General features: G+C 38.5%; 1 protein-coding gene across 2 annotated transcripts in view; it reads left to right on the top strand.

Annotated features, from left to right (window-relative positions):
* The window catches only part of tek (TEK tyrosine kinase, endothelial), a 69,071-nt gene that overhangs the window by 27,639 nt on the left and 25,006 nt on the right, over window positions 1-16,426 (top strand). Inside the window, exons 4-10 of one of the 2 annotated variants that reach the window (XM_055944311.1) lie at window positions 244-354; window positions 3,290-3,442; window positions 3,919-4,050; window positions 12,588-12,725; window positions 14,430-14,555; window positions 15,454-15,599; window positions 15,917-16,061. In XM_055944311.1, the coding sequence (XP_055800286.1) occupies window positions 244-354; window positions 3,290-3,442; window positions 3,919-4,050; window positions 12,588-12,725; window positions 14,430-14,555; window positions 15,454-15,599; window positions 15,917-16,061 (951 nt within the window). Of the gene's footprint in view, window positions 1-243; window positions 367-3,289; window positions 3,443-3,918; window positions 4,051-12,587; window positions 12,726-14,429; window positions 14,556-15,453; window positions 15,600-15,916; window positions 16,062-16,426 lie in introns of both variants that reach the window. The other variant, XM_055944302.1, reaches the window with a different exon arrangement.

The following is a 16,426-nucleotide window of genomic DNA, read 5'->3' as shown; positions in this document are numbered from 1 at the left end:
CAGCAAAACTGTGCCACCGTTAATCCCCTTTCTGTCTGTTTGGCTTTGATTGTTTTCATTAGGGAGTTACAATAACATTATTTCTGTTCGTTGTTTATTTAATATTTGTGGACTACGTGACAGAATTACACAACAATTACTTAAATCTAGCCGAAAACTAAGCACTATTGAGAACTCTTCCAGACTGCTGTGCTTTCTGCTGTCTGTTACTTATTCTACCATTGTGTTTATATTTCCCTCTAGCTGCATTCCTGCCAGAGTCCCTGACCATCACAGTCAGCATAGGAGAAGATGTCAACATCTCTTTCACACGCAGGAAAGTGTTTGCAGAGGACGCAGTCATCTATAAGAATGGTAAACCTTTCAGTATGTAGCCTAACTAGTTCTATTTGTTTGTTTGTCCCTAACCTTAAACCTAATAATACATTTTAAGTGAGAATAGGCATTGAAGCCTAAAAATAAAGAAATTCACATGAGCACCACAATGCCTACTCCACCCATGCTCTACCAAGGTTTTACAGCACACAGCTTTGACCTGCTACTGTAGATATGTTGGTATTGTAATTCAAACTATGTGTAGGCAGGTTGCTTAGGATTCAAACCTTCTCAAACAGCCTGATTCATTCTCGTAGAGAAGGTGCTTCCACAGTAATGTAATTTGTGCCATATACAGGGTAAAGTATTGGTTTCTTCATACACCACAGTAAGATATTATCCCATCACGCTACCTTTTCATGCTTTAAAAAAAAAATGAAATGAAAGAAAGCTTTGCTTTTATACTTACAAGAACCTCAGAAAAAAAATAAGATTTAATCAATTTTAGAATAAGGCTGTAACGTAATAAAATGTGGGGGAAAGTCTAGGGGTCTGAATACTTTCCGAATGCACTGTATATGCAGTTCATAACTAGCTTACTATTTCTTCACAAAGCAATTTGATTTCTCGGCTATGGTTTGTGTTGTGGTCATGGTTGTTCTTAGTTGAAGAAATGTAGCATAGCTAACTGCAGTGTTTGTCCTGTCTGAATTCTGGCTACCTCGTCTTACCATAGCTTGGTCTGTGCAATGCAAAATGAACCCGAGCACCGTGTCAGTTTCCCAAAGTCTGGTGGTTTTAAATATAACGTAACTAATGTTAACTAGCTATGTTTTCTGTAAGAAAGTATGATGTATTGTATTGTGTATAGTTTTACGTTGGCTAACGTTACCTAGCTAGCTAGTTAACGTTAACTGGCCATCACAGCAGCCGATGATGTTTGCTTGACTGTTAGTGCTCCGATTACACACAAGTGTCTCGATCAGCAGTTTACACATGATGACTTCAGCCCTTTTTGAAAAACCTTACTTCGCAAAATATAGCTAGCTAGCTTTCTTTGTTTGTTGGTTGGCTACCTAGCCAACGTTAGCTCTCATCTGACTGGTATGTCTTTACTTTAGCTAACTAGTTAGCTAGCTACCTAACTAATAAAAAACAAATGCAAATTTATTGCCTAGCTACCTTTATTTTCTAGCATTTAGCTGACTGGTGTTAGCTAGCGACAGAGGCTGGCTGCTGGGCTTTGTACAATCATGCTAACGTTAGCTAGGTAGCGTTAGCTAGTTAACTACCAAGCTAATCAAAATATCTGCTTGTATTTATTGATTAACCTCAGGTTGAATACCACCATATAGCTAGCAATATACAGTAGCCTAGGTTTGTTCCATACACTTCTTCTGACTGGCAGCATGGTGCAAGCAGCTGGGTTGTTGCCGAGCAACGGACCCGGTGTTAGAACTCTGAGATTCGTCTGAAAAGATGTTAGCATTGTTAGAAATGCTACAAAAAGGTAGCACATCATTGTTTCTTATTAACGGACAAAAATTAGCATGTGAGGGCGAAAAATGATAAATGTAATCAGAACTATTGGTTCTACAAACTTACTGAGTCTAAAAGAAAGCACGTCTAATGGTCACATTATGGACTCTAGTCTCATTTTTATCCGATGCCTAGATATTGAGCTAGTTCTGGGAGAAAAACAATTTGTCTGACGAACCTAATGCTAACAGTCCTGATAAAAAATTCGGTATGTGGTTCTCGGTAACGGACGGACGGCTCATGACGAGAGGCGGGGAGTGTGTTGTGTACCTCTAATCAAGTTGATTTGTGAATTGTCATTGAGATTGGTGTCATATTGGCTTAGATATATGATGGTTGGGAGATTTGAATGTAACACTAGACGCGATTAGGGTCATGTCTATAATCACTAAATCAGCAATGCTACTATGAGAGGTTTGAAATATACAGCCCACGGGTCAACAATATTCACATAGAGCCCACTGGTCAACAATATTCACATAGAGCCCACTGGTCAACAATATTCACATAGAGCCCACTGGTCAACAATATTCACATAGAGCCCACTGGTCAACAATATTCACATAGAGCCCACTGGTCAACAATATTCACATAGAGCCCACTGGTCAACAATATTCACATAGAGCCCACTGGTCAACAATATTCACATAGAGCCCACTGGTCAACAATATTCACATAGAGCCCACTGGTCAACAATATTCACATAGAGCCCACTGGTCAACAATATTCACATAGAGCCCACTGGTCAACAATATTCACATAGAGCCCACTGGTCAACAATATTCACATAGAGCCCACTGGTCAACAATATTCACATAGAGCCCACGGGTCAACAATATTCACATAGAGCCCACGGGTCAACAATATTCACATAGAGCCCACGGGTCAACAATAATCACATAGAGTCCACTGGTCAACAATAATCACATAGAGCCCACTGGTCAACAATATTCACATAGAGCCCACTGGTCAACAATATTCACATAGAGCCCACTGGTCAACAATATTCACATAGAGCCCACGGGTCAACAATATTCACATAGAGCCCACGGGTCAACAATATTCACATAGAGCCCACGGGTCAACAATATTCACATAGAGCCCACTGGTCAACAATATTCACATAGAGCCCACTGGTCAACAATATTCACATAGAGCCCACTGGTCAACAATATTCACATAGAGCCCACTGGTCAACAATATTCACATAGAGCCCACTGGTCAACAATATTCACATAGAGCCCACGGGTCAACAATATTCACATAGAGCCCACGGGTCAACAATATTCACATAGAGCCCACGGGTCAACAATATTCACATAGAGCCCACGGGTCAACAATATTCACATAGAGCCCACGGGTCAACAATATTCAACCCCTCATGTTAATACGGATCACCGGACTCCTCCTCAGTAAAACGTATTGTCTCTTCCAGGCTCATTCATCCACTCAGTGCCTAAGAATGAGATCTCAGACATCCTGGTGTACCCCGTCCTTGGAGTGAAGTCCTCAGACGCAGGTCTCTACACAGCCAGGTCCATCGCTGGAGCCAAGTCCACATCAGCCATCACCAGGCTCATTGTCAGAAGTTAGTACTGCACAATACTACCCAATACTACTGTAGTACTACTCAATACTACCCAATACTACTGTAGTACTACCCACTACTACTGTAGTAATACCCACTACTACTGTAGTACTACCCAATACTACACAATACTACTGTAGTACTACCCACTACTACTGTAGTATTACCCAATACTACTGTAAATTCTACTTCTACACAATACTATTGTAGTACTACCCAATACTAGCCAATACTACTGTAAGTTCTACTTCTACCCAATAGGACTGTAGTACTACCCAATGTTGCTTAATTCTACCAAAACAACCTGTTTTTGATATGTCAGTTTTTTGTGAAAACTTCATCTGATAACTACATTGGAAATTAATTTAGAATTGACTCAACCCAAGTAAAGTGTATCCATTGCAGACCAAAACATTTTTTCTCCCTTCAGCCTAGAGAATTGCTTCCTAATGAGGTGTTTTATGATTGAATCCTAGAATGTAAGCCTGGCCTGTGGGGTCCTAGCTGTGAACACAGCTGTCCTCGGTGCTCTAACGGAGGGGTCTGTCATGACGAGACAGGAGAGTGTATCTGTCCACCCGGTTTCAAGGGACACACCTGTGAAACTGGTAAAAAACAGCCCATCCTCTATTAGGATATCCCTGTATGTGCTCTATGGCTATACATGTAACTGTACCCGGGGAGTTCTGCATGTGTGTCACTATGTTTTTCCCAGTTGGTAAAAAGCACATCATTTAATTGTATTTATTCTATTTATTTGACAGGGACATTCAACATTCAACATTTCTGTGAATACTCAATGCTATTACAGTACATGTCTTATCTGTGAATGTACAGAGCTTTCAGAAAGTATTACAGTACATCTCTTATCTGTGAATGTACAGAGCTTATCAGAAAGTATTACAGTACATCTCTTATCTGTGAATGTACAGAGCTTTCAGAAAGTATTACAGTACATCTCTTATCTGTGAATGTACAGAGCTTATCAGAAAGTATTACAGTACATCTCTTATCTGTGAATGTACAGAGCTTTCAGAAAGTATTACAGTACATCTCTTATCTGTGAATGTACAGAGCTTTCAGAAAGTATTACAGTACATCTTATATCTGTGAATGTACAGAGCTTTCAGAAAGTATTACAGTACATCTCTTATCTGTGAATGTACAGAGCTTTCAGAAAGTATTACAGTACATCTCTTATCTGTGAATGTACAACGCTTTCAGAAAGTATTACAGTACATCTCTTATCTGTGAATGTACAGAGCTTTCAGGAAGTATTACAGTACATCTCTTATCTGTGAATGTACAGAGCTTTCAGAAAGTATTACAGTACATCTCTTATCTGTGAATGTACAGAGCTTTCAGAAAGTATTACAGTACATCTCTTATCTGTGAATGTACAGCGCTTTCAGAAAGTATTACAGTACATCTCTTATCTGTGAATGTACAGCGCTTTCAGAAAGTATTACAGTACATCTCTTATCTGTGAATGTATAGCGCTTTCAGAAAGTATTACAGTACATCTCTTATCTGTGAATGTACAGCGCTTTCAGAAAGTATTACAGTACATCTCTTATCTGTGAATGTACAGAGCTTTCAGAAAGTATTACAGTACATCTCTTATCTGTGAATGTACAGAGCTTTCAGAAAGTATTACAGTACATCTCTTATCTGTGAATGTACAGAGCTTTCAGAAAGTATTACAGTACATCTCTTATCTGTGAATGTACAGAGCTTTCAGAAAGTATTACAGTACATCTCTTATCTGTGAATGTACAACGCTTTCAGAAAGTATTACAGTACATCTCTTATCTGTGAATGTACAACGCTTTCAGAAAGTATTACAGTACATCTCTTATCTGTGAATGTACAGAGCTTTCAGAAAGTATTACAGTACATCTCTTATCTGTGAATGTACAGAGCTTTCAGAAAGTATTACAGTACATCTCTTATCTGTGAATGTACAGAGCTTTCAGAAAGTATTACAGTACATCTCTTATCTGTGAATGTACAGAGCTTTCAGAAAGTATTACAGTACATCTCTTATCTGTGAATGTACAGAGCTTTCAGAAAGTATTACAGTACATCTCTTATCTGTGAATGTACAGAGCTTTCAGAAAGTATTACAGTACATCTCTTATCTGTGAATGTACAGAGTTTTCAGAAAGTATTACAGTACATCTCTTATCTGTGAATGTACAGAGCTTTCAGAAAGTATTACAGTACATCTCTTATCTGTGAATGTACAGAGCTTTCAGAAAGTATTACAGTACATATCTCATCTGTGAATGTACAGAGCTTTCAGAAAGTATTACAGTACATCTCTCATCTGTGAATGTACAGAGCTTTCAGAAAGTATTACAGTACATCTCTCATCTGTGAATGTACAGAGCTTTCAGAAAGTATTACAGTACATCTCTCATCTGTGAATGTACAGAGCTTTCAGAAAGTATTACAGTACATCTCTTATCTGTGAATGTACAGAGCTTTCAGAAAGTATTACAGTACATCTCTTATCTGTGAATGTACAGAGCTTTCAGAAAGTATTACAGTACATCTTATATCTGTGAATGTACAGAGCTTTCAGAAAGTATTACAGTACATCTCTTATCTGTGAATGTACAGAGCTTTCAGAAAGTATTACAGTACATCTCTTATCTGTGAATGTACAACGCTTTCAGAAAGTATTACAGTACATCTCTTATCTGTGAATGTACAGAGCTTATCAGAAAGTATTACAGTACATCTCTTATCTGTGAATGTACAGAGCTTTCAGAAAGTATTACAGTACATCTCTTATCTGTGAATGTACAGAGCTTTCAGAAAGTATTACAGTACATCTCTTATCTGTGAATGTACAGAGCTTTCAGAAAGTATTACAGTACATCTCTTATCTGTGAATGTACAGAGCTTATCAGAAAGTATTACAGTACATCTCTTATCTGTGAATGTACAGAGCTTTCAGAAAGTATTACAGTACATCTCTTATCTGTGAATGTACAGAGCTTATCAGAAAGTATTACAGTACATCTCTTATCTGTGAATGTACAGCGCTTTCAGAAAGTATTACAGTACATCTCTTATCTGTGAATGTACAGCGCTTTCAGAAAGTATTACAGTACATCTCTTATCTGTGAATGTACAGCGCTTTCAGAAAGTATTACAGTACATCTCTTATCTGTGAATGTACAGAGCTTATCAGAAAGTATTACAGTACATCTCTTATCTGTGAATGTACAGAGCTTTCAGAAAGTATTACAGTACATCTCTTATCTGTGAATGTACAGAGCTTATCAGAAAGTATTACAGTACATCTCTTATCTGTGAATGTACAGCGCTTTCAGAAAGTATTACAGTACATCTCTTATCTGTGAATGTTCAGCGCTTTCAGAAAGTATTACAGTACATCTCTTATCTGTGAATGTACAGCGCTTTCAGAAAGTATTACAGTACATCTCTTATCTGTGAATGTACAGAGCTTTCAGAAAGTATTACAGTACATCTCTTATCTGTGAATGTACAGAGCTTTCAGAAAGTATTACAGTACATCTCTTATCTGTGAATGTACAGAGCTTTCAGAAAGTATTACAGTACATCTCTTATCTGTGAATGTACAGCGCTTTCAGAAAGTATTACAGTACATCTCTTATCTGTGAATGTACAGCGCTTTCAGAAAGTATTACAGTACATCTCTTATCTGTGAATGTACAGAGCTTTCAGAAAGTATTACAGTACATCTCTTATCTGTGAATGTACAGAGCTTTCAGAAAGTATTACAGTACATCTCTTATCTGTGAATGTACAGAGCTTTCAGAAAGTATTACAGTACATCTCTTATCTGTGAATGTACAGAGCTTTCAGAAAGTATTACAGTACATCTCTTATCTGTGAATGTACAGAGCTTTCAGAAAGTATTACAGTACATCTCTCATCTGTGAATGTACAGAGCTTTCAGAAAGTATTACAGTACATCTCTTATCTGTGAATGTACAGAGCTTTCAGAAAGTATTACAGTACATCTCTCATCTGTGAATGTACAGAGCTTTCAGAAAGTATTACAGTACATCTCTTATCTGTGAATGTACAGAGCTTTCAGAAAGTATTACAGTACATCTCTTATCTGTGAATGTACAGCGCTTTCAGAAAGTATTACAGTACATCTCTTATCTGTGAATGTACAGAGCTTTCAGAAAGTATTACAGTACATCTCTTATCTGTGAATGTACAGAGCTTTCAGAAAGTATTACAGTACATCTCTTATCTGTGAATGTACAGAGCTTTCAGAAAGTATTACAGTACATCTCTTATCTGTGAATGTACAGAGCTTATCAGAAAGTATTACAGTACATCTCTTATCTGTGAATGTACAGAGCTTTCAGAAAGTATTACAGTACATCTCTTATCTGTGAATGTACAGAGCTTATCAGAAAGTATTACAGTACATCTCTTATCTGTGAATGTACAGCGCTTTCAGAAAGTATTACAGTACATCTCTTATCTGTGAATGTACAGCGCTTTCAGAAAGTATTACAGTACATCTCTTATCTGTGAATGTACAGCGCTTTCAGAAAGTATTACAGTACATCTCTTATCTGTGAATGTACAGAGCTTATCAGAAAGTATTACAGTACATCTCTTATCTGTGAATGTACAGAGCTTTCAGAAAGTATTACAGTACATCTCTTATCTGTGAATGTACAGAGCTTATCAGAAAGTATTACAGTACATCTCTTATCTGTGAATGTACAGCGCTTTCAGAAAGTATTACAGTACATCTCTTATCTGTGAATGTTCAGCGCTTTCAGAAAGTATTACAGTACATCTCTTATCTGTGAATGTACAGCGCTTTCAGAAAGTATTACAGTACATCTCTTATCTGTGAATGTACAGAGCTTTCAGAAAGTATTACAGTACATCTCTTATCTGTGAATGTACAGAGCTTTCAGAAAGTATTACAGTACATCTCTTATCTGTGAATGTACAGAGCTTTCAGAAAGTATTACAGTACATCTCTTATCTGTGAATGTACAGCGCTTTCAGAAAGTATTACAGTACATCTCTTATCTGTGAATGTACAGCGCTTTCAGAAAGTATTACAGTACATCTCTTATCTGTGAATGTACAGAGCTTTCAGAAAGTATTACAGTACATCTCTTATCTGTGAATGTACAGAGCTTTCAGAAAGTATTACAGTACATCTCTTATCTGTGAATGTACAGAGCTTTCAGAAAGTATTACAGTACATCTCTTATCTGTGAATGTACAGAGCTTTCAGAAAGTATTACAGTACATCTCTTATCTGTGAATGTACAGAGCTTTCAGAAAGTATTACAGTACATCTCTCATCTGTGAATGTACAGAGCTTTCAGAAAGTATTACAGTACATCTCTTATCTGTGAATGTACAGAGCTTTCAGAAAGTATTACAGTACATCTCTCATCTGTGAATGTACAGAGCTTTCAGAAAGTATTACAGTACATCTCTTATCTGTGAATGTACAGAGCTTTCAGAAAGTATTACAGTACATCTCTTATCTGTGAATGTACAGCGCTTTCAGAAAGTATTACAGTACATCTCTTATCTGTGAATGTACAGAGCTTATCAGAAAGTATTACAGTACATCTCTTATCTGTGAATGTACAGAGCTTTCAGGAAGTATTACAGTACATCTCTTATCTGTGAATGTACAGAGCTTATCAGAAAGTATTACAGTACATCTCTTATCTGTGAATGTACAGAGCTTTCAGGAAGTATTACAGTACATCTCTTATCTGTGAATGTACAGAGCTTATCAGAAAGTATTACAGTACATCTCTTATCTGTGAATGTACAGAGCTTTCAGAAAGTATTACAGTACATCTCTCATCTGTGAATGTACAGCGCTTTCAGAAAGTATTACAGTACATCTTATATCTGTGAATGTACAGAGCTTTCAGAAAGCATTACAGTACATCTCTTATCTGTGAATGTACAGAGCTTTCAGAAAGTATTACAGTACATCTTATATCTGTGAATGTACAGAGCTTTCAGAAAGTATTACAGTACATCTTATATCTGTGAATGTACAGAGCTTTCAGAAAGTATTACAGTACATCTTATATCTGTGAATGTACAGAGCTTTCAGAAAGTATTACAGTACATCTTTTATCTGTGAATGTACAGAGCTTTCAGAAAGTATTACAGTACATCTTATATCTGTGAATGTACAGAGCTTTCAGAAAGTATTACAGTACATCTTATATCTGTGAATGTACAGAGCTTTCAGAAAGTATTACAGTACATCTTATATCTGTGAATGTACAGAGCTTTCAGAAAGTATTACAGTACGTCTTATATCTGTGAATGTACAGACCTTATCAGAAAGTATTACAGTACATCTTATATCTGTGAATGTACAGAGCTTATCAGAAAGTATTACAGTACATCTTATATCTGTGAATGTACAGAGCTTATCAGAAAGTATTCGGATCCCTTGACTCTTTCCACATGTTGTTGTGTTTTACAAAGTGGGATTAAATTGTATTTAATTGTCATTTTTGGTCAACGATCTATACAAAATACTCTGTAATGTCAAAGTGGAAGAAAAATTCTACCATTTAAAATTAATAAATGAATATTAAAACACGAATATATCTTGATTAGATAAGTATTCACCCCCCCCTGAGACGACAAATGTAAGAACATATTTGGCAGTGATTATGGCTGTGAGTCTTTCTGGGTACATTTCTAAGAGCTCTGCACACCTGGATTGTACAATATTTGCACAATATTATTTTTTTTACATTTTTCCAGCTCTGTCAAGTTGGTTGTTGATTTTTGCTAGAAATCAATTTTCAAGTCTTGCCATAGATTTTTTTTTATAAATAAAGAATATTTATTCTATAAATAACCTTATTGAAGTATTCAGACCCTTTGCTATGAGATTTGAAATTAAGCTCAGGTGCATCCTGTTTCCATTGATCATCCTTGAGATGTTACTACAACTTGATTGGAGTCCACCTGTGGTAAATGCAATTGATTGGACATGATTTGGAAAGGCACACACCGGTGTATATAAGGTCCCACAGTTGACAGTGCATGTCAGAACAAAAAACCAAGCCATGAGGTCGAAGAAATTGTCCGTAGAGCTCCGAGACAGGATTGTGTCGAGGCACAGATCTGGGGAAGGGTACCAAAACATTTATGTAACACAGTGGGCTCCATCATACTTAAATGGAAGAAGTTTGGAACCACCAAGACTCCCTGGTCAGGGAGGTGACCAAGAACCCGATGGTCACTCTGACAGAGCTTCAGAGTTCCTCTGTGGAGATGAGAGAACCTTCCAGAACGACAACCATCACTGCAGCACTCCACCAATCAGGCTTTAATGGTAGAGTGGCCAGACGGAAGCCACTCCTCAGTAAAAGGCACATGACAGCCCACTTGGAGTTTGCCAAAAGGCACCTAAAGACTCTCAGACCATGAGAAACAAGATTATCTGGTCTGATGAAACCAATATTGAACTCTTTGGCCTGAATGCCAAGCGTCACATCCGGAGGAAACATGGAACCATCCCTATGGTGAAGCATGGTGGTGGCAGCATCATGTTGTGGGGATCTTTTTCAGCAGAGGGGACTGGGAGACTAGTCAGGATCGAGGGAAAGATGAACGGAGCAAAGTAGCGCTCAGGACCTCCGACTGGTTCACCTTCCAACAGGACAACGACCCTAAGCACACAGCCAAGACAACGCAGGAGAGGCTTCGGGACAAGTTTCTGAATGTCCTTGAGTGGCCCAGCCAGAGCCCGGACTTGAACCCGATCAAACATCTCTGGAGGTTCTAAAGATGGCGCCGACAGACATGCTCTGCCTCTAGCTCCTAAGCAACTTTGCAGTATTTTTTTGTTGTTGTGTTTTTTCATCCATTTATTTATAAACATTTAGCTACACCTGCAATAACATCTGCTAAATATGTGTTTGTGACCAATATAATTTGATATGATTTTGAGAGACCTGAAAGCAACGCTCCACATCCAACGTGACAGAGCTTGAGAGGATCTGCAGAGAAGAATGGGAGAAACTCCCCAAATACAGGTGTGCCAAGCTCGTAGCTTCATACTCAAGAAGACTTGAGGCTGTAATCACTGCCAAAGGTACTTCAACAAAGTACTGAGTAAAGGGTCTGAATACTTATGCAAATCTGATATTTCAATATATATATTTTTTTATATACATTTGCTAAAAATGTATAAAAAACTGTTTTTACGTTGTAATTATGGGGTATTGTGTGTAGATTGATGAGAAGAAATAACAACAACAATTTAATAAATTTTAGAATAAGGCTGTAACCAAACAAAATGTGGGAAATCAAGGGGTCTGAATCACGTGTGTGATTGTTGGGGTTATGGGGGTTAAATATATGTCCTATTTTTCTTATACCTGCTATTTCTCATTTTTATTTGTTATTTATTTATTTTTATTTAACCGGTATTTAACTAGGCAAGTCAGTTAAGAACAAATTCTTATTTACAATGACGACCTAGGAACAGTGGGTTAACTGCCTTGTTCAGGGGCAGAACGACAGATTTTTACCTTGTCAGCTCGGGGGATTCAATCTAGCAACCTTTTGGTTACTGGCCCAACGCTCTAACCACTAGGCTACGCTGCCACCTCTACACTCTAACCACTAGACTATGCTGCCACCCTGCCGCCCCCATTACAGGCATTCATTTTGATAGAAAACTTTATTGTCCCGAAGGGAATGTGGTTTATTGTCTACTAAATGTATTCTGGCTGATTATGTGCCATGTGATTTAGTGCTTTGGTCTCTTATCTCGCTCTTTGGAATGTTTTCAAATCTCCATGGAATGTTGGTCGGGACTTTAGAGTGCTGGAATGCCATTTTGTTTTTTTTTGTGTGGTCAGGGCACTAGGTAGTAAACGGGATCTGCTAAGCAAATGACCTGCTATAAATCACTAAATACATTTACAGTAGTATATGTATTTAGTGATTGTTAGTGCCTTAATGATGATGCACGGTCCATATATTTAGAACGATCTCTTTTTAAGTATTTGTTAACATATTGAATGACATTACATTTGATCTATATTTCTGCATATCTCCAAATTAACCCTGAAACCTGATCAAAGTGTCATTTATTTTCCAGTGTGTGGCGAGGGTAAGTTTGGGAGGACGTGTAAAGAGTGGTGTAGAGATGGATACTGCAGGGCCATGGTGTTCTGTCAGAGAGACCCATACGGCTGCTCCTGTGGTACTGGCTGGAGAGGATTCAACTGTAGTGAAGGTGAGGAGATAGGACTTGTTTGAGTTTGAGAGTTTATTTCATTTTTTTACAGGGACAGTGCACATTAATCAACGTTTCAGTAAAAGTGATGGTTTTAGCCAGCCGACTAATTTTCAACCGCAGTCCCTGGGCAAGTTATTATTTCTACACTGATATACTGTACATTGATATGTTTATAAAAAATGGAAAATGAAGTTGTGATCTGGTGGTTCCAGATCAGTTCATTCTCATTATGTTCCTATGGTTGTCATTATCATCAATGACGGTAAGAGATCTGGGACCAGGCTACCATGAAGTATAAGTTGGCAAAATCAGATCTGGGACCAGGCTACCATAAAGAATAAATTGGCAAAATCAGATCTGGGACCAGGCTACCATAATGTATAAATTGGCTAAATCAGATCTGGGACCAGGCTACCATAAAGTATACATTGGCTAAATCAGATCTGGGACCAGGCTACCATAAAGTATAAATTGGCAAAATCAGATCTGGGACCAGGCTACCATAAAGTATAAATTGGCAAAATCAGATCTGGGACCAGGCTACCATAAAGTATAAATCGGCAAAATCAGATCTGGGACCAGGCTACCATAAAGTATAAGTTGGCAAGATGACACAACTAGATCTGGGACCAGGCTACCATGAAGTATAAGTTGGCAGATGACACAACTAGATCTGGGACCAGGCTACCATGAAGTATAAGTTGGCAAGATGACACAACTAGATCTGGGACCAGGCTACCATGAAGTATAAGTTGGCAAAATCAGATCTGGGACCAGGCTACCATAAAGTATAAGTTGGCAAAATCAGATCTGGGACCAGGCTACCATAAAGTATAAGTTGGCAAAATCAGATCTGGGACCAGGCTACCATAAAGTATAAGTTGGCAAAATCAGATCTGGGACCAGGCTACCATAAAGTATAAGTTGGCAAAATCAGATCTGGGACCAGGCTACCATGAAGTATAAGTTGGCAAAATCAGATCTGGGACCAGATTACCATAAAGTATAAGTTGGCAAAATCAGATCTGGGACCAGGCTACCATAAAGTATAATTTGGCAAAATCAGATCTGGGACCAGGCTACCATAAAGTATAAATTGGCAAAATCAGATCTGGGACCAGGCTACCATAAAGTATAAGTTGGCAAAATCAGATCTGGGACCAGGCTACCATAAAGTATAAGTTGGCAAGATGACACAACTAGATCTGGGACCAGGCTACCATGAAGTATAAGTTGGCAGATGACACAACTAGATCTGGGACCAGGCTACCATGAAGTATAAGTTGGCAAGATGACACAACTAGATCTGGGACCAGGCTACCATGAAGTATAAGTTGGCAAGATGACACAACTAGATCTGGGACCAGGCTACCATGAAGTATAAGTTGGCAAGATAACACAACTAGATCTGGGACCAGGCTACCATGAAGTATAAGTTGGCAAGATGACACAACTAGATCTGGGACCAGGCTACCATGAAGTATAAGTTGGCAAAATCAGATTTGGGACCAGGCTACCATGGAGTATAAGTTGGCAAGACAACACAATCAGATCTGGGACCAGGCTACCATGAAGTATGGTATCCCATCTGGTTGAGGTTATAATAGTCTTTCTTTCCTTTCTTATTGCTAAACTACAGTGGTTTGTTTATTCATAGATAGTACTGTCATGTATTTCTGTGTTTGTCCCTGTGTCTCCCAGCTTGTTCTCCGGGGTTCTATGGAGCTGACTGCAGGCTGACGTGTGAATGTGGAGACAAGGGACACTGCGACCGGTTCCGTGGCTGCGTCTGTGTGGGACGACACGGTTCCCGCTGTGAGAAAGAAGGTTAAAACTTCAGCTCCACAAACTCTCCACTATCATATTAAAGCCATATGGATGTTGTTACTGTTCACCTGTAATTGTAGATATCACTACATTGTTGTTGATGATGTTTGTAGAATTCACTACATTGTTGTTGATGATGTTTGTAGAATTCACTACATTGTTGTTGATGATGTTTGTAGAATTCACTACATTGTTGTTGATGATGTTTGTAGAATTCACTACATTGTTGTTGATGATGTTTGTAGAATTCACTACATTGTTGTTGATGATGTTTGTAGAATTCACTACATTGTTGTTGATGATGCTGTTGTTGTTGTTGTTGATGATGTTGTTGATGATGTTGTTGACGATGTTGTTGATGATGTTGTTGATGATGTTGTTGACGATGTTGTTGATGATGTTGTTGTTGTTGTTGATGTTGTTGTTGATGATGTTGTTGATGATGTTGTTGATGATGATGTTGTTGATGATGACGATGTTGTTGTTGTTGTTGTTGATGATGTTGTTGATGACGATGTTGTTGTTGATGTTGATGATGTTGTTGTTGATGATGATGTTGTTGTTGATGATGATGATGTTGTTGTTGTTGTTGTTGTTGTTGTTGTTGTTGTTGCTGTTGTTGTTGTTGTTGATGATGATGATGTTGTTGTTGTTGTTGTTGTTGTTGTTGTTGTTGATGTTGTTGATGATGATGATGATGTTGTTGTTGTTGTTGTTGTTGTTGTTGATGTTGTTGTTGTTGTTGTTGTTGTTGATGTTGTTGTTGTTGTTGTTGTTGTTGTTGTTGTTGATGTTGTTGATGATGTTGATGATGTTGTTGTTGTTGATGATGATGTTGTTGTTGTTGTTGATGATGATGATGTTGTTGTTGTTGTTGATGATGATGTTTCCCTTTTAGACAGGGCACCTGCCGTAGTCAGTAACCTCATGGATACAGAGTTGAATGCTGGGGTTCAGTACATTGTCAACTGTAGCGCCACGGGTCAACCAGCTCCTCTACACAGTGAGATCATCCTACTCAAACCAGGCAAAACCAGAATATATGTAAGTGTTAATCTGGTGCCCACATCTGTTTGTGTTGTCTTGTCAACTCCTGGTCATAGACACACCAGGGTCAAGATAGCACAAATGGATTTGGGACCAAGCTATGTAAGTAGCAGAGAAATGATCAAATTGGTTATTTTAAGAATGTGTTTCTTTATGTAGATGGTAGTTTATTTGATAATTCAAAAATAATTAGCATTAGCAATGATTAGCAATTACCACGATTAGCAATCACCCCTATTTCTTCTTATCACATGCTTAATTCACAGCGCTAATATGTGATTCTATTTGTATGGTTGGATTGATGTTTTCCCTAGGCATTTGACACTGATATGGTGAATGACCAGACCACGTCTAAGTTCAGGGTGGATAAGATCACTGAGAGAGATACTGGTTGTTGGATCTGTCAGGTGAAAACTACAGCTGGGCAGGCAGAGAGAGAGTTCATGGTCAACGTCAAAGGTAGGAGAGAACCTCCTTCGTCTTCGCCTCCTCCTTCGTCTTCATCTCCTGCTTCGTCTCCGTCTTTGTCTCCTCCTTCCTCCTAGTTTCCTCCTTCATCTTTGCCTCCTTCGTCTTCGCCTCCTCCTTCCTCTCCATCTCCTTCGTCTTCATCTCCTCCGTCTTCATCTCCTCCGTCTTCGCCTCCTCCTTCGACTCCTCCTTCCTCTTCGTCTCCTCCTTCGTCTCATCCTTCCTCTTCATCTCCTCCATCTCCTTCGTCTTCGCCTCCTTCTTCGTCTCCTCCTTCCACTTCATCTCCTTCGTCTTCGTCTACTCCTTTGTCGTATTTGTCTTGAAAATGTCTTCCATTTTGTGAATGTGGA

This window comes from Salvelinus fontinalis, chromosome 2 (genome assembly GCF_029448725.1).
Source record: "Salvelinus fontinalis isolate EN_2023a chromosome 2, ASM2944872v1, whole genome shotgun sequence".
NCBI lineage: Eukaryota > Metazoa > Chordata > Actinopteri > Salmoniformes > Salmonidae > Salvelinus > Salvelinus fontinalis.
This window is presented reverse-complemented; position numbering and strand designations above follow the sequence as displayed.